Source organism: Somniosus microcephalus, chromosome 29 (assembly GCF_052327205.1).
Source record: "Somniosus microcephalus isolate GS21.2 chromosome 29, FLI_Smic_1.0, whole genome shotgun sequence".
Classification (NCBI taxonomy): Eukaryota; Metazoa; Chordata; class Chondrichthyes; order Squaliformes; family Somniosidae; genus Somniosus; species Somniosus microcephalus.
Genome location: NC_141015.1, coordinates 36,634,233 through 36,655,445, shown reverse-complemented (window position 1 = coordinate 36,655,445; position 21,213 = coordinate 36,634,233). Strand labels below are relative to the sequence as shown.

The 21,213-nt window shown below is 49.6% G+C and overlaps 1 protein-coding gene across 4 annotated transcripts in view; it reads right to left on the bottom strand.

Moving 5' to 3' along the window:
• Window positions 1-21,213, bottom strand: part of LOC147098642 (PH and SEC7 domain-containing protein 1-like) — a 303,222-nt gene that overhangs the window by 48,243 nt on the left and 233,766 nt on the right. For all 4 annotated transcript variants that reach the window (XM_085970604.1, XM_085970603.1, XM_085970606.1 and 1 more), the window contains one exon: window positions 6,221-6,264. In XM_085970604.1, coding sequence (XP_085826730.1) covers window positions 6,221-6,264 — 44 coding nt within the window. The remainder of the gene's footprint in view (window positions 1-6,220; window positions 6,265-21,213) is intronic.

Genomic DNA, 21,213 nt, shown 5'->3' with positions numbered 1-21,213 from the left:
AACACTGGTCAAAATCCCAGCGCAATAAAATCAGAATTGGACTTTTCTTTTTTAATCACAGCAAAACCAATGGCCCTTTTGGACACAGTCGAGTGATTGCTACACCTGTCAGCAAACCCGCTCACGCAGCAGAGGCCTGCCAGAGCCGAGCTTGCGCACCTCATTTGAAGGTTGACCGATCTTCGAACCATTCCTAGCGACCTCACCTCCATCAATCGGCAGTCAACAGTGGCCAGTTCTGGTCACCACGCTTTAGGAAGGATGTGAAGGTCCTTGAGAGGGTGCGGAGGAGATTTACCAGAATGGTTCCAGGGATGGGGGGATCTTAGCTACAAGGACAGGTTGGAGAAGCCGGATTTGTTTTCATTAGAGCAAAGGAGGTTGAGGAGTGATTTGATCGAGGTGTACAAGATTATGACAGGTTTGGATAAGTTAGACGGGGAAAGGCTGTTCCCACTAGTTGATGGTACAAGGACTAGGGGACACAGATTTAAGGTTTTGGGCAAGAGATACAGGGGGGACGTGAGGAAAAGCTTTTTTACGCAGCGAGTGGTGAGGACCTGGAATTCGCTGCCGACGGAAGTGGTGGAAGCGGAGACACTCGATGTTTTCAAGGGGAGACTGGATAGGCACTTGAGGGAAATAAACTTGCAGGGCTACGGGGATAGAGCGGGGGAATGGGACTGACTGGATTGCTCTACAGAGAGCCGGCACGGACTCGATGGGCCGAATGGCCTCCTTCTGTGCCGTTATGACTCTATGGGCAGGACTTTAACTCAGGAGTCGGGTAGGAGGCGGGACTACAACTTTCGGGTTGTAGTCCCGCCTCCATCAAGATGCGGCCAATCCACGCGATTTTAATTTGATTGACCTGGTTGAACCCGCCCAGCGGGCTCAGCAGGCCAATTAAGGGCCACCCGGCAACAGGTGACGTCACAGACTGAAATTTCATCTGTCAAAAGATTCTGACAGATGAAATATCAGCGTTTCACAGTTGTTTGAAGCTGTCAAACACTGACAGTCTTACTTCTAACCTGAGTCCTTCTCCACAGACTCAGTTAGAAATCTCTCCTGCACAGAAAGCTGAAGGCTGTCACTTTTGACAGTCCCAGCCATTCTGCTTTCTGTGCCGGTGAGATGAGGGACTCCCCGAACCTAAAGGAAGGAAGGCTGAAAAGGTAAGAAAAGGTAATTTACACTTCTTTAATCACTTTAGACACACCAAACACACTTACCTTTGCACTCATGCACACATCACTCACCTGAACACCGACATCTCGACCCCTCCAAGCCCTTCAGCCCGACGGCCCGCCTCCTCTAACTTGGCGTGGTTTGGAGCCGTTGGGAATCCCACAGTTCAACCTTAAAAATAGGGATTAGGCTAAAAACTGTCTGTTAACTACCTGTTAACAGGCAGTTAATTGGCACTAATCCCTTCCCGCCTTGAGAAGGTGGGTACCCGCCTCCTTTGAAACTGGCGTGGAGGCGGGTTTGGGTGCGGGATGGGGTCGGGACCCCTGATTTCGGGATTTTAACCACCCCCACCCCCCCACGCCTCCAATCCCGACTCCACGGCCCAATGAAAATCCTGCCCAATGACTCTAGCATGCACCTGATCTCGCCAGCATCTGAAACCCACAGCTCACACAACAATATTTATGTTGGTGGCAAGGAAATGTCAGGCTCCTCTGCACCAAATTGGCCATTTAAAAACGTGCTTCTCCTCCCAGAGGGCAATGGCACATTCCCAGCGGTTTGATTCTTGCACAATTATGTGCGTGCTTTATATATCAAGACACAAAAACAACAGCAGTGCCCCCCACACCCCCCCTGCCCCCAAACATGCACTGAGCTATTCGCACGCAACTACTGAACAACAACCTGCATTTATATAGCATCTTTAACATGATAAAACATCCCAAAGTGCTTCACAGGAGCGGCAATCAGACAAAGCGTTACACCGAGCCAAAGGAGGAGACATCAGGATGTGGGTGCGCATTTCCTGGCCGTCGCACCTCGAATGTCTGTCACAATTCAAACGCCCCCCTCACTGCCTAATGCAAAATGTACAGGGGTGATTTTGTCAATGGGGGCGCGATGGAGGCGGGACTGCTGCTTGTTGGGTTTTAGTCCCGCCTCCATCGACTTGTGGCCAACCCACGCTATTTTCCCTTGATTGACCCAGCGGGCTTAGCAGGCCAATTAAGGGAAAGCCGGTTACAGAGAATGTCAATGTATGATGTTTCATCTGTCAAAAATGTTTCTGTTGGAAGAATGGGGATAATCCTCTTAACTGCCTGTTAACTACCTGTTAAGTGGCTGTAATCCCCTTCCCGCCTCCAGAAGACGGGACCCGGCACGGGTCGGCTACCCGCCTCCCGGGAAGATGGCACGGAGGCGGGTTGGGGGCGAGATGGGTACCCGCCATTTTCCCGGTAGTCCCGCCTCCAAACCCGCCTCCCCAGGGCTGGCAAAATCTATGAGTCAAATTTGGGGAAAAAAAGGCAAATAAACAAAGGTTCACGTTTAGGAAGGCTCGAACTCTGCAACAGCACAAAATACCGGAGCCACAAATTCTACAGCCTCTTCATGGACCTGTGCACGAACTCACTCAATGTTTAACATCAGTTACACTTTAGCAGCAGGTCAATACAGGGAGAGGGTGCAGAAGAGATTTACTAGATTGGTGCCAGGGATGAGGGACTTCAGTTATGTGGAGAGACTGAGGTTGTTCTCCTTAGAGCAGAGAAGGTTAAGAGGAGATTTGATAGAGGTGTTCAAAATCATGAGTAAATAAGGAGAAATAGTTTCCAGTGGCAGGAGGGTCGGTAAGGGAAAATGGAATATGAGCACAAACTAATGAAAAATATAAAAACGGATTGTAAAAGCTTCTATAGGTATATGAAAAGGAAAAGACTGGCGAAGGTAAATGTAGGTCCTTTACAGTCAGAGACGGGAGAATTTATAATGGGGAATGAGGAAATGGAAGAGAAATTAAATAAATACTTTGTTTCTGTCGTCACGGAGGAAGACACAAAATACCTCCCAGAAATACGAGAAAACCAAGGGTGTGGCGAGAATGAGGAACTTAAAGAAATTATTATTAGTAAAAAAAAAAAAGTACTAGCAAAATTAATGGGACTAAAAGTTGATAAATCCCAAGGACCGGATGACCTACATCTTAGGGTTTTGAAAGAGGTGGCCATTGGGATAGTGGACGCATTGGTTGTCATCTTCCAAAATTCCATAGATTCTGGAACGGTTCCTGCAGATTGGAGGATAGCAAATGTAACCCCACTATTTAAGAAAGGAGGGAAGAGAGAAAATGGGGAACTACAGACCAGTTAGCCTCACATCAGTAGTTGGGAAAATGCTGGACTCTATTATAAAGGATGCAGTAACTGGGCACTTAGAAACTAATAGTAAGATTGGGCAGAGTCAACATGGATTTATGAAAGGGAAATCCTGTTTAACAAACCTATTGGAGTTCTTTGAGGATGTAACTAGTGGAGTAGACAAAGGGGAACCGGTAGATGTGGTGTATTTGGATTTTCAGAAGGCCTTCGATAAGGTCCCACACAAGAGGTTGGTGAACAAAATTAGGGCACATGGAATTGTGGGTAATATACTAGCATGGATTGAGAATTGGTTAACAGACAGAAAACAAAGAGTAGGGATAAACAGGTCTTTTGCAGGATGGCAAGCTGTGACTAGTGGGGTACCACAAGGATCGTGCTTGGGCCCCAGCTATTCACAATCTAGATCAATGATTTGGATGAGGGGACTAAATGTAACATTTCCAAATTTGCTGATGATACAAAGCTAGGTGGCAGTGTCAGTTGTGAGGAGGATGTGAAGAGGCTTCAAGGGGATCTCGACAGGTTCAGTGAGTGGGCAAGAACATGGCAGATGGAATATAATGTGGATAAATGTGAAGTTATCCACTTTGGTAGAAAAAACAGAAAGGCAGAGTATTTCCTAAATGGTGAAAGATTGGGGAATGCAGATGCTCAAAGGGACCTGGGTGTCCTTGTACATGAGTCACTGAAAGTGAATGCGCAGGTGCAGCAAGCCATTAGGAAGGCAAATGGTATGCTGGCCTTCATTACAAGAGGATTTGAGTACAGGAGTAAAGAAGTCTTGCTCCAATTATATAGGGCCTTGGTGAGACCACACCTAGAGTACTGTGTACAATTTTGGTCTCCTTACCTAAGGAAGGATATACTTGCCATAGAGGGAGTGCAACGAAGGTTCACGAGATTGATTCCTGGGATGGCGGGACTGTCGTATGAGAAGAGATTGAGTAAACTAGGCCTGTATTTTCTTGAATTCAGAAGAATGAGAGGGGATCTCATTGAAGCATACAAAATTATTACAGTGCTTGATAGGGTGGATGCTGGGAGAATGTTTCCCTTGGCTGGGGGGTCTAGAACCAGGGGCCACAGCCTCAGGATAAAGGGTAGGCCATTCAGGACTGAGATGAAAAGAAATTTCTTCACACAGAGTGTGGTGAATCTTTGGAATTCTCTACCCCAGAGGGCTGTGGAGGCTCAGTCATTGGGTATATTCAAAACAGAAGTCAATGGATTTCTGACTAGTAAGGGCATCAAGGGATATGGCGATAGGGCCGGTGAATGGAGTTGAGGCAGAAGATCAGCCATGATCTCATTGAATGACGGAGCAGGCTCAAAGGGCCAAATGGCCGACTCCTGCTCCTATTTCTTATGTTCTTAACCAGAGGACACAGATTTAAGGTGATTGGCAAAAGAACCAGAGGCGACATGAGGAAACATTTTTTTTTTAACACAGTGACTACTTGTGATCTGGAACACGCTGCCTGAAAGGGCGGTGGAAGCAGATTCAATAGTAACTTTTAAAAGGGAATTGGATAAATACCGGAAAGAAAACAAAATACAGGGCTATGGGGAAAGAGCGGGGGGAGTGGGACTAGTTGGAGAGCTCTACCAAAGAGCCGGCACAGGCACGATGGGCGGAACGGCCTCCTTCTGTGCTGTATCATTCTACGTTGCTACGCTCCAGTGTTCCTAAAACACCGCAATCCTCCGACTCACCGTGAGCGATTCGGTGGGAGATACACCAGTATATACAAATCAAACAGATTACACAAGGATGTTCAGAGCTTAAGTGGGTGGCAGGTAACTTCATTTAGTTAGGACATGACTTAAGAGCCACCTCTTCATCTCCCACCTGTACCAATTTGCAAGACAGTAATCTGTCTAATTAGCGTGTGATTGCTAATTTAATACCATCATTTGGACCCATCAGATCCACCAGCAATTACAAGGCAGGGAGACCCAGTGCAATTAGCAAGAACCGAAACCGATCCACTTCCTATAAGCTATGCAGGCTGGTAGAAAGCAGCCAATGAGGAATGATCCCGAATTCACCACAGGTGTTTCCGCCAGTTAGGGTCCAGTGTGCTGACAGTGAATGCCAGAGGATCTGAGCTATACTCACAGGAGTCCACGAGGCCGTCCGGTTTCTGCCAGTCTGGGGCAGAGTAACAGCAGGTGTCCTGAGCTCAGTGTCCACAGAGATCTGGAGCCTAGATATTTCTCCTATATTTGTTAACTTATCAGCATGTTCTTTCAGAAGTTGGGAGTGTCCCGGGGAGCGTGTCAGTATTTGCAACACAAATCTCCCACTGCACCAGAACTGGTGCAACACTCCCACTGCACCAGAACAGATGCATCACTCCCACTGCACCAGAACAGATGCATCACTCCCACTGCACCAGAACAGATGCAACACTTCCACTGCACCAGAACAGGTGCATCACTCCCACTGCACCAAAACAGGTGCATCACTCCCACTGCACCAGAACAGATGCATCACTCCCACTGCACCAGAACAGATGCATCACTCCCACTGCTCCAGAACAGGTGCAGCACTCCCACTGCACCAGAACAGATGCATCACTCCCATTGCACCAGAACAGGTGCAGCACTCCCACTGCTCCAGAACAGGTGCAGCACTCCCACTGCTCCAGAACAGATGCAACACTCCCACTGCACCAGAACAGATGCATCACTCCCACTGCACCAGAACAGGTGCAGCACTCCCACTGCACCAGAACAGATGCAAAAATTGAAGTGAGATCTGCACTGTCACCCGATTATTCCCGATAGTGAATTAAAGAAAAATGAACCACTTTGTGTAATAAAGTAACAAGTACTCAAGACAGATGCTCCATACTTACATCGTCCACTGTAACTTTTCATTTTTTATAGAGCTGTACAAAACCTGCAGAGAGACAAAGATGGAGGGAGAAAGGGATGAGATTCATGATAAAATAATGAAAATACTGCAAGGATAGAATTTTACACAGCTTTAGAGTGTCAGTTTGGCTTAGTTGCTTCGTGTCCTGGGTCAATATTTATCCTTCACTCAACATCATTAAAACAGATGATCCGGTCACTTTCACATTGCTGTTAGTGGGAGCTTGCTGTGCGCAAATTGGCTGCCACGTTTCCTACATTACAACAGTGACTCCACTTCAAAAAGCACTTCATTGGCTAAAAAGCGCTTTGGGACATCCTGAGGTCGTGACAGGCGCTGTATAAATGCAAGTCTTTCTTTCTTCGTTCTTTCTCTCGTGCCGGAGTCAGAAGGTTGCGGGTCGAAGCTTCACTCCAGGAGTTGAGCAACCCAGACTGGCATTTCAGTGCAGGACTGAGGGAGGACCATGCTGTCCCAGACACTGCCCATTAGATGAGATGTTAAACTGGAGGCTCTGTCTCCTTGATAACCGAACGCTAACGTTATACTGGGGAGACGGTAGGGTTGGTATACTGCAAGGATAAGATCAAATAGGCTGGAGGACTTTCTTTATCCAAACATTCTTGTGAACAGCATGCACAGCAGAAGCAATGTCAAAATATTGTCGTAATGTTTTCATGGAAACATTTAACTAAGCCTTTAATAAATGTTTTTTTTTACAGGAATGGACCAGAATAAAATTGTACTATTTGCAGATCTCTGTTTATAAAGCTGGTGAACTTATCGCTCCACCCAAAGAAGAATGTCCCTTTAAAAGATTTTACAAGTGCTTTCGACACACTGTTCTAGCAAATTCTATACTTGTTTCCTTCACGACTTCATTCTACTGGGCTTCTGCGACACCATTAGTTCCTGCTCACTTGTATCAAAGGCTATCGAGCAAAATATCACTGAACCGTACACAGGATTCTGGGCGGTTTTTCACTCCCGACTGTTACAGAAAGCACACAGGAAACTGGCTGACAAACTGAGACTGAGAGGAGGAGGAATTTCTTCACTCAAAGGGTTGTGAATCTTTGGAATTCTCTGCCCCAGAGGGCTGTGAATGCTGAGTCGTTGAGTATATTCGAGGCTGAGATCGATAGATTTTTGGGCTCTAGGGGAATCGAGGGATATGGGGATCGGGCGGGAAAGTGGAGTTGAGGTCGAAGATCAGCCATGATCTTATTGAATGGCGGAGCAGGCTCGAGGGGCCGTATGGCCGACTCCTGCTCCTAATTCTTATTTTCTTATGTTAAACTCAACCATGTATAAAATGTACTAAGTGGTGTAGGTGATGTCAGTCAGGGCAGTGCTTGGTATAAATAATCTGTATTTTTGTCACAGGTATAGTCTAAAATTAGTTCCTACAGGGCCTTCCTGCAGATCACTGAACACCTCGGAAATACTTCACGGAATAACGGTTATAAGTTCATGCTCCAGTGACACGAGTGAAGGAGATCCCCATAGAGCATGCCAATGAGCCACTGTTATGGCATATGTAGTCACTTGTTGGCCACCTGGGAGCAGTCTGTCTTTGGTTTGTTGAACTTGGGGCCCCACAGAGGACCCGGTGACACAGTGGATTAGCACAGTCCCCTTTCACCTCTGGGCCTTTCACCTCTGGGACTGGGATTTTAATTCAGCCCAGACTGCTGGGATAACAGTCCTCTGTCCCTGCAAGGATTCTTAGTTGGGCACTCTTAATCTAGTTGGGTGTGGGTCACAGTAGAAATGTTCTCAAAATATGGCACAAACGGACACCAAATTGCCTGCTCTGCGATATACCAAGTTTCACTCTGTTGGTCTTCTATGGCGGAGATTAACACTTTGGGAGGAGATCCCCATGGTTGGCTAGAATACAAGGGGGTAGAAGTTATGCTGCAGCTGTACAAAACCCTGGCACCACACCTTAGGAAGGATATATTGGCCTTGGAGGGAGGGCAATGTAGGTTTACCAGAATGATACCTGGACTCCAAGGGTTAATTTACGAGGCGAGATTACACAAACTAGAGTTGTATTCCCTAGAATTTAGAAGGTTAAGGGGTGATCTGATCAAAGTTTTCAAGATATTAAGGGGAACAGATAGGGTAGATAGAGAGAAACTATTTCCGCGGGTTGGGGATTCTAGGACTAGGGACATAGTCTAAAAATTAGAGCCAGACCTTTCAGGAGTGAAATTAGGAAACACTTCTACACACAAAGGGTGGTAGAAGTTTGGAACTCTCTTCCGCAAACAGCAATTGATGCTAGGTACTGAGGCTGATAAGCTTTTTGTTAACCAATGGTATTAAGGGATATGGGGCAAAGGCGGGTGACATAAATCGTGCCATTCATGTAGAAAGGACTTATGAAATATACTGGGCGGCCTGCTGGTGGCGCTGTCCAGGGAGAGTATAAATACTCGGGCACGGGCCCAGCTTGCTCAGGGACATTTTGTAAACAGGAACTAGTGAAGGACAACTAGACTTCCATGTTGTGAAACTGTCGATTAAAGCCTTGTTTAATACTCTGACCAAGTGCCTGGTAGTTTTCTTACGTCAGCGGGTATATGGAGTTAGGTCCCAGAGCGGCCATGATCTCATTGAATGGCGAAACAGACTCGAGGGGCTGAATGGCCTCCTCCTGTTCCTGTGATCTTATTTATAGCCAAATCGTAAATGAGTGTATAAAGAAGTTCAGCACGTCACTATAAATAGTGAACAATGGAAGTCATCCTCTGTTAATGGGGCAAAGTGGAAGGAGCTTTACACGGTGCCCAACCCTGTTGCACCTGACGTGGCGCTGCTCAATGCTGACCCCGACCGAACTACATGAAAAATATTCCATTCCCGATCACTGACGTCCCTCCAGAATTTCACAAATTCATCGGAACAGTTGAATAAGATCCTCCTTGAGTTTGTGCTGCATTTTTATTGGTCCCCTTCTATAAAAAGACACTGGAACACTCTCTGGCATAAACACCTATTTTTTCTGACTTGTTCTCACATTAAACACATCATTCACCCTCTCCGAAACAACACAGCCGCTGGCAAAACGAGCAATGTTTTTACACTACCCAGCACATCACAGTAACCACATAACATGATGCCTAATATAATCTAGCCTCCAATACGTCACACATGCTTTATTGGGCAGACACATCCAGATTAGGCTTTCCAGAAAGAACTAGCCAAAGTTCACGTTAAATATCATTGGAGTTCCACTCGCTGTAAATCTGGTGTATAAATCACGATTGGGGTTGAATTTCCTCACAACTTCTGCTATCCTGTTGTTGCTTTGGAGAAAAGTTGGTGTTAACTCCAATTTACATGTGTAAACCGGGTTTCCGTTGGAACATAGGAACAGGAGGGGGCCATTCAGCCCCTCGAGCCTGTTCCGCCATTCAATGAGATCGTGGCTGATCTGTACCTCAACTCCATCCACCCGCCTTGTCTCCGTAACCTTGAATACCCTTGGCTAGCAAAAACCTTTCGATCTCAGATTTTAAATTATTAATTGAGCTAGCATCTGCTGCCTTTTGTGAGAGAGTTCCACACTTCTATCACCTTTGTGTAGAGCGGGAGACGCCGCAAGGAAAGTCACTGTGGATGTGACTTGTTTATCTATAACACCTTATCACATCAAATCATAACAAAGTGCTTCATATAGTGACTTACTTGGGAACACAATTAGTTATTATGTAAACAAATGTGGCAGCCACATCCCAGTGAATGAATGACCAGCTAATCTCTTCTTGGTTGAGGGCAGAATGTTGGCCAGGATATTGCCCATGGGATTTTTTTTTTTATTCGTTCCTGGGATGTGGGTATCGCTGGCCAGGCCAGCATTTATTGCCCATCCCCAATTGCCCTTGAGAAAGTGGTGGTGAGCTGCCTTGTTGAACCGCTGCAGTCCTTGTGGTGAGGGTGCTCCCACAGTGCTGTTACTTAGGGAGTTCCAGGATTTTGACCCAGTGACGATGAAGGAACGGCGATATATTTCCAAGTCAGATGGTGTGTGACTTGAAGGGGAACTTGCTGGTGATGGTGTTCCCATGCGCCTGCTGCCCTTGTCCTTCTAGGTGGTAGCGGTCGCGGGTTTGGGAGGTGCTGTCGAAGAACAGGGCTTCAATTTAACATCTCACCTGAAAAGGCAGCATCTGCAATGATGTAGTCCTATTCAGTCCTAGCCTAGAGTGTCCCCTTAGATAATATGCTCAAGTCTTGGTCAACATTCAGCCCTTCGAGCTTGTTCTGCCAGTCAATTAGATCAAGGCTGATCTGTACCTCAACTCCATCTACCTGCCTCTGTTCCATATCCCTTGATATCCTTACGTAACAAACCCCTGATTTTCGGTTTCCATTCATGCCAGTGACTAGATGCTCAATTGGCACAACCTTGGATCTGGACAGAGGTGACCTGCTCTCTGACTTTTCCCTCCCTTGTCCGGGTGAAACAACCTGAGCTCCTCCCAGTATCATAACCAAGATGGTGAATGCAACACAAACCATTGACAAATAAAAGGGGGCAAGTAATAAATAACCCACACTGTGCCAATACGTGGAACCACAGCAAACTCCCAGACGACCATTTGCAACAAATGCACTCTTAGCAGTGAACTACACAGTAAGCACAAAATGCTTTAAGGAACAGAGGAAGGACAGAGAATTAAAGTGGGTGAATTTAATGTCAAATCAGGTACAGAAAGAGAAATAATGAGAGGGAAAGAAAGACTGAATCAAGAGAGAGAAAAAAAGAGGCAGAAAGGAAAAGTAATTTTGACATTTGTAAAATCTTCTAAAACAATTCACAACCTGAAGGAATGAAACTCCACACTTACAATTGTTTATTTTCTGAGCGTGGGAGGTTGATTGGCAATCATTAACATCATTACTTACTAGATTAACTTACTGTGCCGAGCTTCATGGGCAATTAACGCGCAAATATAGCAACTGTATGAAAATCACGGAGCAGTCGAGCGCGAGATGCCATTTTCAGGCAGCTAATGGCGGAGCGGCGCAAATCCGCCTGCAACCTCTGACAATTCGCAATTCACGAGCATCGCTTGCTCGTTACAAATAGCCGGGCAATTTGCGCATTAATAACGCCGGGTGTTTTTCAGATGCCATTATTTTTTCAACAAAATCTGGCCCATTGTGCTGGGGGGAGGGGGAAAGTCATTACTGTAAATCTTCCATGTCACAAATCGAGATAAGTGCAATTAGCACAACCAGAACCAACAATTTGAAGAACTATTATGTAAATAGCATGCGCCCAGTACCGAGGCAGAGAGCTGGAGGCTGTGGCTGAATCCGAGTGTTCAGATCACATTCACTGGCCGCTGGAGCTCTGTATCCCCTTTGAGGCCCAGGATTTGAATGATTGCATTGCAACAGCTGCCTGCTGCTTAGCATTCAGCAAGTCATTGTTGCTCTGTGCAGTGTTGCTTATTCGGACTGAGGCGGGGGGGGGGGGGGATGCAGATAAAAGACTGGAAATTGCAAGGCTCCTTGAACGGAATGGGGGCTAACCCCCCCCCTCCCCTCCCCTGCGCTCGGACCTGGCGATCTGTTCCCAGCTGTGGGTCTCACAGTTTCTGCCCTTCTGACTTCTTTGCTGCAATGCAGCAAAACCAAAACTGATGCTCGCCCGGGCTGATTTCCCCCCCCCCCGCAAACTTGGGCACCGTCCTGAAACCAACACGCCCCTCCCCAATGCCTCTCTGCGCCGATTCAACGCACGCAACAGGGTTGGCGCAAGGGACGGGCGGAAAGCATACCCCTTGATAGTTGCAAATTTCCTTAAGCTTCCAAATTCTGATTCTTGTGCAATCCTAATTATTTACACATACAGATTTAATAAACCAAGACCTTTAAACCACACACACACACACACACACACACACACACACACACACAAAGACTGGTGTGGATTGTGCTTGATAAACTCCCAATTTCCTGAATTTCTCTGACTAGTTGTGCCCCTTTAAAAAGGGGACCAGGCAGTTCTAAATTTGCAACCTATTGGTTTAATCAGAAGAAGAAGAAAAAACGCCATCTGCTAAGATGCAAATCTGCACAAATGTTCTTTTACGCCGATCTCACCTTCGGTTTGCCGTGGAGTTTCGCCGCTCCCAGGGATTTCGAGCGCTGCGGCGGCCGGTAGCGAAAGGTGTCCCTGCCGCAGTAATCGCGGTTGTAGCGGGCAGCCGCCGCCGAGCGGGGCCGCAGACTCTCACTTGCGGGCACGCTGTTTAGTCCGATCATGCTTTCTTACCTTTTGGCAATTACACTGGCAAATTTGTACTCTGCGCCTGAGGAGTTCAGACCCTGAGAAGCTCACTGCTCACTGCACACACACAGACAGACACAGACAGCAACTGCACTGTGCAAGCCTGAGCACAGCAGATTTGCACCCCAGTGCTTTGCCTTTCTGGTTGTGCGTTTCAGCGACAGCTCCAGCTCCAGCCAGACTCTCTCTCTCGAGTGATTCACGCACTTCTGCCTGCAACGTCTCAACCGATCAATAGCCTCTGGTTGGTAGTGAGAGGAAATTAGCATGCGGTGCCAGGCTCGCTCCCTGCTCCTGAAAGCAGCTTGATGCCTTCCTGCAGGGAGAGCAGGCAGGGTGAAGGGAGGCACCTGCCACTGATAATCCGTCACTGTGCTCCAACGTTTAGTAGGCGTTGAGTATTTCCAATGCAGGAGACGAATGGCAGCTCCTAATTAGCACTGTGGGCAATGCTGTGAGCCTTAATAGAGCAACATCTGGTTCTGTACGCAGGTTGTTTTTTAAAAAAAAAACATACAAGCAGATTTACAAGTGATTAATCTTAATTATCAGCAACGCCCACACGCCAACCCCACCACACACTGAGCAGGGTCGCTGCCAATCCGCCCCATCACCACCCCTGACGCTACAACTCAAATCTACCAGACACTGGCACAGTGGGTGAGGCGAGCAGCAACATAGCCCGTGCTACCACCTGGAATTAATCTGCAATGCTTTCCACAGTCCCAGGGATTCAGTGTCGCGCAGTACCACAGCAACAATGATTCCAGGGACGAGAAACTTCAGTGACGTGGATAGACTGGAGAAGCTGGGGTTGTTCTCCTTGGAGCAGAGAAGGTTGAGAGGAGATTTGATAGAGGTGTTGAAAATCATGAGGGGTCTGGACCGAGTAGGTAGAGAGAAACTGTTCCCATTGGCGGAAGGGTCGAGAACCAGAGGACACAGGTTTAAGGTGATTGGCAAAAGAACCAAAGGCGACGTAAGAAAAAACTTTTTTACGCAGCGAGTGGTTCGGATCTGGAACGCGCTGCCTGAACGGGTGGTGGAGGCAGACTCAATCATGGCTTTCAAAAGGGAGTTGGATAAGTATCTGAAGGAAAAACAATTTGCAGAGCTATGGGGAAAGGGCGGGGGAGTGGGACTAGCTGAGAGTCGGCACAGGCTAGACGGGCTGAATGGCCTACTTCCGTGCTGTAACGTTTCTATGTTTCTATGTTCTGTGTATACTAGACCACGAGCAGTGCATCCTAGGCAGAATGCGCTGTATACTGCAACAAGACCTGGACGACATTCAGGCTTGGGCTGATAAGTGGCAGGTAACATTTGCGCCACAGAAGTGCCAGGCAATGACTAGCTCCAACAAGCGAGAGTCTAACCACCTCCACATGACATTCAAGGGCGTTACCATCACCAAATCCCCCACCATCAACATCCTGGGGGTCACCATTGACCAGAAACCTAACTGGACCAGCCACATAAATACTGTGGCAACAAGAGGCTAGGGCCTAGAAATTCAGTTTTGCCAGTTTGGGGGCGCTAACGTTAGCGCCCGCCTGACTTTAGCGCCCGCCCCAAAGTTGCGCCCCCTTCGCCGAAATTCAGTCGCTTCGCCCTAAGAGGTTGCTGGAGCGCTAAAAGAGGCGTTACACGACTATCTTTAGGCGCTAAGCCGGCGGTGCAGAGGGATAGCGCCGAGGCGGGGCGCAGCGTGGGTGCGGTCATTTTTTGATTGACAGCAGACCCCGTGGCGCCGGCCAGCTCTTAAAGGGGGAAGGGACGATTTGGTCTGCTGCCACGCCCTGCACACTGCAGCTTTCAAACTAGGCCTCAACACTGCTGCTGAGCCCAAGGAGCCATGGCAACGCATGAGAAGGCCCGTGAGCGTGCCCTGCGCTTCTCAGAGCGTGATCTGGATATCATGCTGACAGCATTGGAGAAGAGGCGCAGGATCTTGTTCCCAGACACTGGCAGGAATCCCACCCACCGCGTCTACACCAAAGCCTGGAGGGAGATCGCCACCAGGGTGTCGTCCTACGGCGATGCCCCCAGGGACAAGGTGCAATGTCGGAAGAAATACAATGACCTGACCAGGATTGTCAGGGTGAGTACCCTTTCCACTCTCCTCCTCATTCTTGCATGTACACCTGTCATGATGGGCAAAGGGACCTGAAAGGCCTAATGGGCAGCCCTCAGCCAGCAGCTTTGGGACAGTCATGAGCATCAATTGCACATTCTGCACTTTACACACTGGCCAAGCTATTCCACCATGGGAGGCAGTGCACACTAGATCAGGGCTACACTCTGGCCAAGCTATTCCACCATGGGAGGCAGTGCACACTACGTCACGGCTACACACCGTACTTAGAGCCCGTCCTTTCTCTTGCAGGCTAAAGTTGCGAATAATCGCAAGCGCCGCGACATCACCGGGGGAGGCCGCCCCAAGTTCCAGAAGCTCACTCCCCTGGAGGAGCGCGTGAGTGGCCTCATGGGAGGCCGGGTGATTGTGCCCAGAGCATGCGGAGAAGCCGACCCTCCGCTGCCCGGCAATGGTAAGGACCTCGCCTTTTGGCCCTCTCTCATCGCACTTGCGCATCCGAGCTACCTCCTTTGCCACTGTGCCACCAATGCGCTGAATGCCACCAGTCATGACTCCCTCGCTGACGCCCTCTCCTCACTCTGAAGCTACTCTTGTGCCTTCCTGCTTTCAGCTGGTGACGAAGAGCTCCCTGAAGCTGCCAGTGACAGCCCCTCCGAACAGGAGGAGGAGGAGGAGGAGGAGGAGGAGGAGGAGGAAGAGCAACCCGGACCATCAGGGGAGGACTCAGGTCCCGCAGCAGAGGGCAAAGTGTTGGACACATCTTCCCTGGACGAGAGCCTGGAGCAACGTTCGGAGGGGAGTGCAGCTGCTGGGACCAGTGGCGTCCAGCCACCCAGGAGGGCTGCGGGTGGGCCGCGGCCTTCCCCCCAGAGGGGGGAAGGATCGGAGGGGAGTGCAGTTGCTGCGGACATTCGGCGCCAGCAACGTGGCAAGGGTCGCCTAGCTCGGACCCCTGCTCCCCAGCGGGAGAGTCCCGCCTCCAGTCCGGCCACCTTCACCTCGGAGGAGGCGCGCCAGCTGGACAAAATGGCCGAGGATTCGGACCGCCACCACACAGAGCTCATGCAGGTGGTGGGACGGATGCCTGAGGCCATCGAGTCGCTGGCGACCAGTGTGCGGGGGTTTGGGGCATCAAATGCCGAGAGTGGCCGGATGATGATGGAGGTAGTGGAACGGATGCCTCCGGCGATGGAGTCGCTGGCTGATGCCATCAAGTCAGTGGCGGATGTGATGCGGGCGCAGACCAGGGCAACAGGGGCACTCACTGCTGCCACACGCGCTGCCTCAGCCAGGCATCGCCAGGACACCCGCCGCGCTGCAGCAGCACAGCGATCCGCCCTTTGGCTGATTGGTGCGGATCCTGCAGTGCGGGCCCGGGTGAGTGCCAGCGTGCGACATCACCAGCCAGCGCCTCCAATACGCCAGCTTGCCCACATTGCGCCATCCGTCGCCGCCACTCCCCCAGTGGAGCGTCAACGGCAAGCGGCTGGAGCTGATGGTGGGCAGGCACATGTGCGCCAATCAACAGCCGGCCCCTCGAGGCCCAAAGCCCGTGTAGGCCGCCCCCCAAGGCCATCTGGCGGAAGGACATCTGACCCTCAGGCGCCTTCCCCCAGCCTCGCAGCAGCCACTGGGCAGAGCTTGCGGAGGAGCAGCAGGCCGGGCAGGGGCGCCAAAAGGCTGGACAAGGTCTCGCCCTCGCGGGCCACTAAGTAGAGGGTGTGGCCAGCTTTCATTTTATATGGCGGTGGACATCTTTATTTTGGCCATGGTTGTTTTGTTTATGGGTATGTTTTTTGCGTTAAGGCCGAGGTTGAGGCCTGGTTTGTTCAAATGTGGAGTTACTCCTCCCCAGGTTGTGGGAGTGAGTCGTTTGTTGCACTTTTTGTGGGGGCCGTTGATTGTTTTTGGGATTCATGTGGGAAGGGGTTTCATTTTTGTCAAATAAAAATTTATCTTTATTCAGACAGTGTCCATGGTTGTTCTTGTTAGTCTTTGTTGCCTTCGCCGGCTGAGGGCTTGCGGAGCGGCTGCATTCATCTTCCTTCATGGCCACAAGGCATTCCCTGACAGGGGGCTTAGAAGTTACGTTCAATAAGCTGGCGACGGACGGCCCTTGGACCTTGTCGCTCCCTCCTGGGAACGTACTCCTCCTCCTCCTGCTCCTCCTCCTGAAGTGGTGGTCCAACGTCAGGTGGCAGTGCCTGAATCCTGCGGAGAGCCAGGTTGTGTAGCATGCAGCAAACTACGACAAATTGGGAGACCCGGTGCGGCGAATACTGCAGTGATCCGCCGGAACGATCAAGGCAGCGGAACCGCTGCTTGAGGACCCCAATAGTTTGCTCGATGATGTTTCTGCTCGTTTGATGGCTCTCATTGTATGCCTCTTCAGCAGCGGTCCTGGGCGCGCGGAGCGGGGTCATGAGCCAGGTACACAAAGGATAGCCTTTGTCCCCGAGTAGCCATCCTCTTGGGGGAGGCTGTGCCTCGAACATGTCATGCACAGTACTCTGCCGCAGGATAAAGGCATCGTGGCAGCTGCCTGGAAAGCGGGCATTGACAACCAGGATGCGCTGCTTGTGGTCACACACCAGCTGCACATTGAGAGAATGGTAGCCCTTCCGGTTGCGATACTGCTCGCCATGCTCCAGAGGTGCCCGCAAAGCCACATGCGTACAGTCAATGGCGCCCTGCACCAAGGGGAAGGCCGCGAGTCTTGCAAATCCCACTGCACGCTGATGCTGGCTCTCCAGGGCCATGGGGAAGGAGATGAATTGGCGTCTCCTTCTGAAAAGGGCATCGGTCACCTGGCGGATGCAGCGATGCGTGCCGAACTGGGATATGTTAGCTATGTCCCCAGCAGCGGATTGGAAGGAGCCGGTGGCATAGAAGTTCAATGCCACCGTCACCTTCACTTCCACCGACAGACGTCCTGCACCTGAGCTTTGGACGCAGATCTCTGCGAAGCAGGTGGCAGATCTCTGCAACCACCTCCTTTCGGAATCTCAGCCTTCTTACACATCGCGCGCCACTCATGGTGAGGTAGGAGCGCTGCTGGCGGTATACCCTGACTGGGTAAGGCCTATGTTGCCGACGCCTGTTGCCCCCTCTGCCTCTAGCCAGGGCTGCCCCTCTGACCCCGCGTCTGCGAGCCCTACGCACATGGCGCTGAAACTCCGCGTTCGCACCCCATGCAACCCCCATCAAATGCTGGCAAACAGTCAAATTTCCAACAGGGCACTTGCAGCGCTTTGGCCTGAGTCCAAAAATACCTGAGCTATTGCTGCGCGAAACCAGTTAGCTCTCCTCCTTGTTGTGTGTCCAGAAATCCGTTGCACAAGAGTGTTTGCTGCAAAATGGCTGCCCTTTATACTGCAGGGTACGTGCCCTTTAATTTGCGCTCCCCGGGGCCCGCGTCGGCTGTGTTGCGTTCCATTTTACAAATGCTCTGGCCGCCAGCCGCACAATGGGGCGGTCCGACTGAAGTTTGGAATCGGGGCGCGCAAAGGGCGTTGCACGAGGATGTGACGTCATTTTCTGCGCGCGCAGCCGGGCGGACGCTAAACTTTGCGCCGGCGCTAAGGGTCAACTTAATTTGGGGCGAGGCGCAAACTGCGCTGCGCCCGGGCGCTACACTCATAGCGCCCAAAATTCACTTCTCTTAAGGCGCTAACTGCTGGCGCAACCAACTGAATTTCTAGGCCTAGGTATTCTGCAGCGAGTGTCTCACCTCCTGAATCCCCAAAGCCTTTCTACCATCTCCAAGGCACAAGTCAGGAGTGTGATGGAATATTCTCCACTTGCCTGGATGAGTGCAGCTCCAGCAACACTCAAGAAGCTCGACACCATCCAGGACAAAGCAGCCCGCTTGATTGGCACCCCATCTACCACCTTAAGCATTCACTCCCTCCACCACCAGCGTACCGTGGCTGCAGTGTGTACCATCTACAAGATGCACTGCAGCAACTCGCCAAGGCTTCTTCGGCAGCACCTCCCAAACCCGTGACCTCTTCCACCTAGAAGGACAAGGGCAGCAGACGCATGGGAACACCACCACCTCCAAGTTCCCCTCCAAGTCACACACCATCCTGACTTGGAAATATATCGCCGATCCTTCATCGTCGCTGGGTCAAAATCCTGGAACTCCCTCCCGAACAGCACTGTGGGAGCACCTTCACCAAACGGACTGCAGCAGTTCAAGAAGGCGGCTCACCACCACCTTCTCAAGGACCATTAGGGATGGGCAATAAATGCTGGCCTTGCCAGCGACGCCCACATCCCATAAGCGAATATAAAAAAAAATACTAAACAAAGTGCACTCTATATTGGGGCAGCACGGTGGCATAGTGGTTAGCACTGTTGCCTCACAGCGCCAGGGACCCGGGTTCAAATCCGGCCTCGGGCAACTGTCTGTGTGGAGTTTGCACATTCTCCCCATGTTTGTGTGGGTTTTCTCCGGGTGCTCCGGTTTCCTCCCACAGTCCAAAGATGTGCAGGTTAGGTTGATTGGCTATGATAAATTGACCCTTAGTGTTAGGGGGATTAAATACGTGGGGTTACGGGGATAGGGTGGGATATTTGTTGATGTAGGGGTTACGGGGATCGGGTGGGATATGTGTCAGTGCAGGCTCGATGGGCCGAAATGGCCTCTATCTGCACTGTGGGGTTTCTGTGATTTCTGTGATTTCTGTGATATTAGACGATGCACACTGTATGATAAACTGAGTATAGTGTACACTACACTATGCTCGCTGTTAAGTCTGTGAATTATTTAGTTAATTAAAACAGACTAATGAGTAACAATAAAAACAGGTCTTTACTGGTTGGAGGTAGGGACTATACTGAATACAAGATTACTGCACAGTGCTTATATACCGGTGTGTTCACCCCCGGTATTACGTCTACAGCAGCCTGAGAAAGTAGTACATCTCTTAAGGTGGAACAGGCTTAAGCTCTCTTAAGGTGGAACAGGTTACATACACAACACTCCTCCCTTCTTAGCTTTATAGTCATCCCCCCATTTAACATAACGTAATAACATATATACATATATAACTTCATGTTTAACGTAACATATCACAGATTCAGTCTCTGCGGAAAACAGTTCACAGATTCAATCTCTGTGGTGTAGTCGGTTCACGTTACTCATTCAATAGTCCTTTCATGGATTTAACAGCTTGAACTTCCGAACTGATTTGGCTCCGTTCGGAGGGACCACGTGTGTGATCTGGTAGAGGTGATAATGGTTCAGATGGGTCATCTTCTGTTTTTACTTTTCCTTTTCTGCTTCTTGGAGACTCTCTGGGCTCCATTGTCAGCTGCCACAGCTGCCAGCTGCATGCGCAGTTTCTCCTTCTCTTCCTCCTGTTTCCGTCGTAGAGCCAGCTTCTCCCGATGTTCCGTAGACTTTTGGTGCTCCTCCATGATTTCTGCACTTTGGGAGTCGAAGTTACAAGCTGGGCAGGACAGGACATCGTAATATTCGGTGTCGTCCACCAGGTCATAGTAATATTCGGTGTCGTCCTGAGCTAGACCAGTGAGAGGGTCGTCTATTTCCTCCATACCCAGCTGGACGTTAGCCAGCTCTTGTTCCAAATCCAGACATCTTTCCTGAAGAGACTTCTTCATGTGTACCTCTGCATCCAGCTTTTTCTGGGCTTTCAGCAAGTCGTTTACTAGTGACCTCATTTGTGATTTTAATACTTCAACTTCCTTTGGAGATTGATTGATCGGACTATGCAATCCCTCTACCGGAGCAGCTGTTTCAGCGGTCTGTTGTTCTACGTTGACGTGAGTCAGCGTACTTTTGGCATCCAAGGGCTGCTCTGTTGCAGTCATCTCAGTCTGTGTTGCCACCTCAGCTCTTCCAATAACCTTTGAGAGCTCCGAACCCCTTTCGTTTGAATATTGAAGTTCATGTTCAAGTTTTTCCCATTTCAGAGTCCTGTCCTTCAGCATATGCAGGAGTTGGCTGACCGTTAACTCCTCTGACATCAGACGTTTTGTGTGCTCCTGCTCCATTTTCTCCATCAGCTGCTTCTGTTGTCTTTCCAGATTCTCCAACTCTATATCAAAGAACTCTTTCGTTGCATTCAACTCTTGCTCACAACGGCGAAGCATTTGTTCTAATTGCTGTTGTAGTTTGAAATGGAGTTGAGTTCGAGCCCGGTGTCCCTCAGAAATGGGCACATCAGTAGACTTGCCAGACTCAGAATCCACAGTTAAACTATGTTGTTGTTGCTCAGTGGAATTCTGTGCTGAAACTTTGTCTTTTGCACCTGAGTTGGGCTTACCATCATCCGTTCCAGAGTCTAGGCCGACTATCTTCACCGAGTTCTCACTCGTTATTGTTTGTAGGAAATGCCAGTCCATATTCATTTTCCTAATCCACTCCCGTCCTAGTAGTGGAGGACCTCCTTCAGATATCACATATAAGTCCATTATTTGACTGTCTTCGCCCTTGTGGACCACTGCAACCTCTATTTTCCCGATGGGGTACACTCTTTGCCCCGTGTATGTTTCCAATATAATCCCCGTATCCTGTAGGGGAATATGTTGGAAT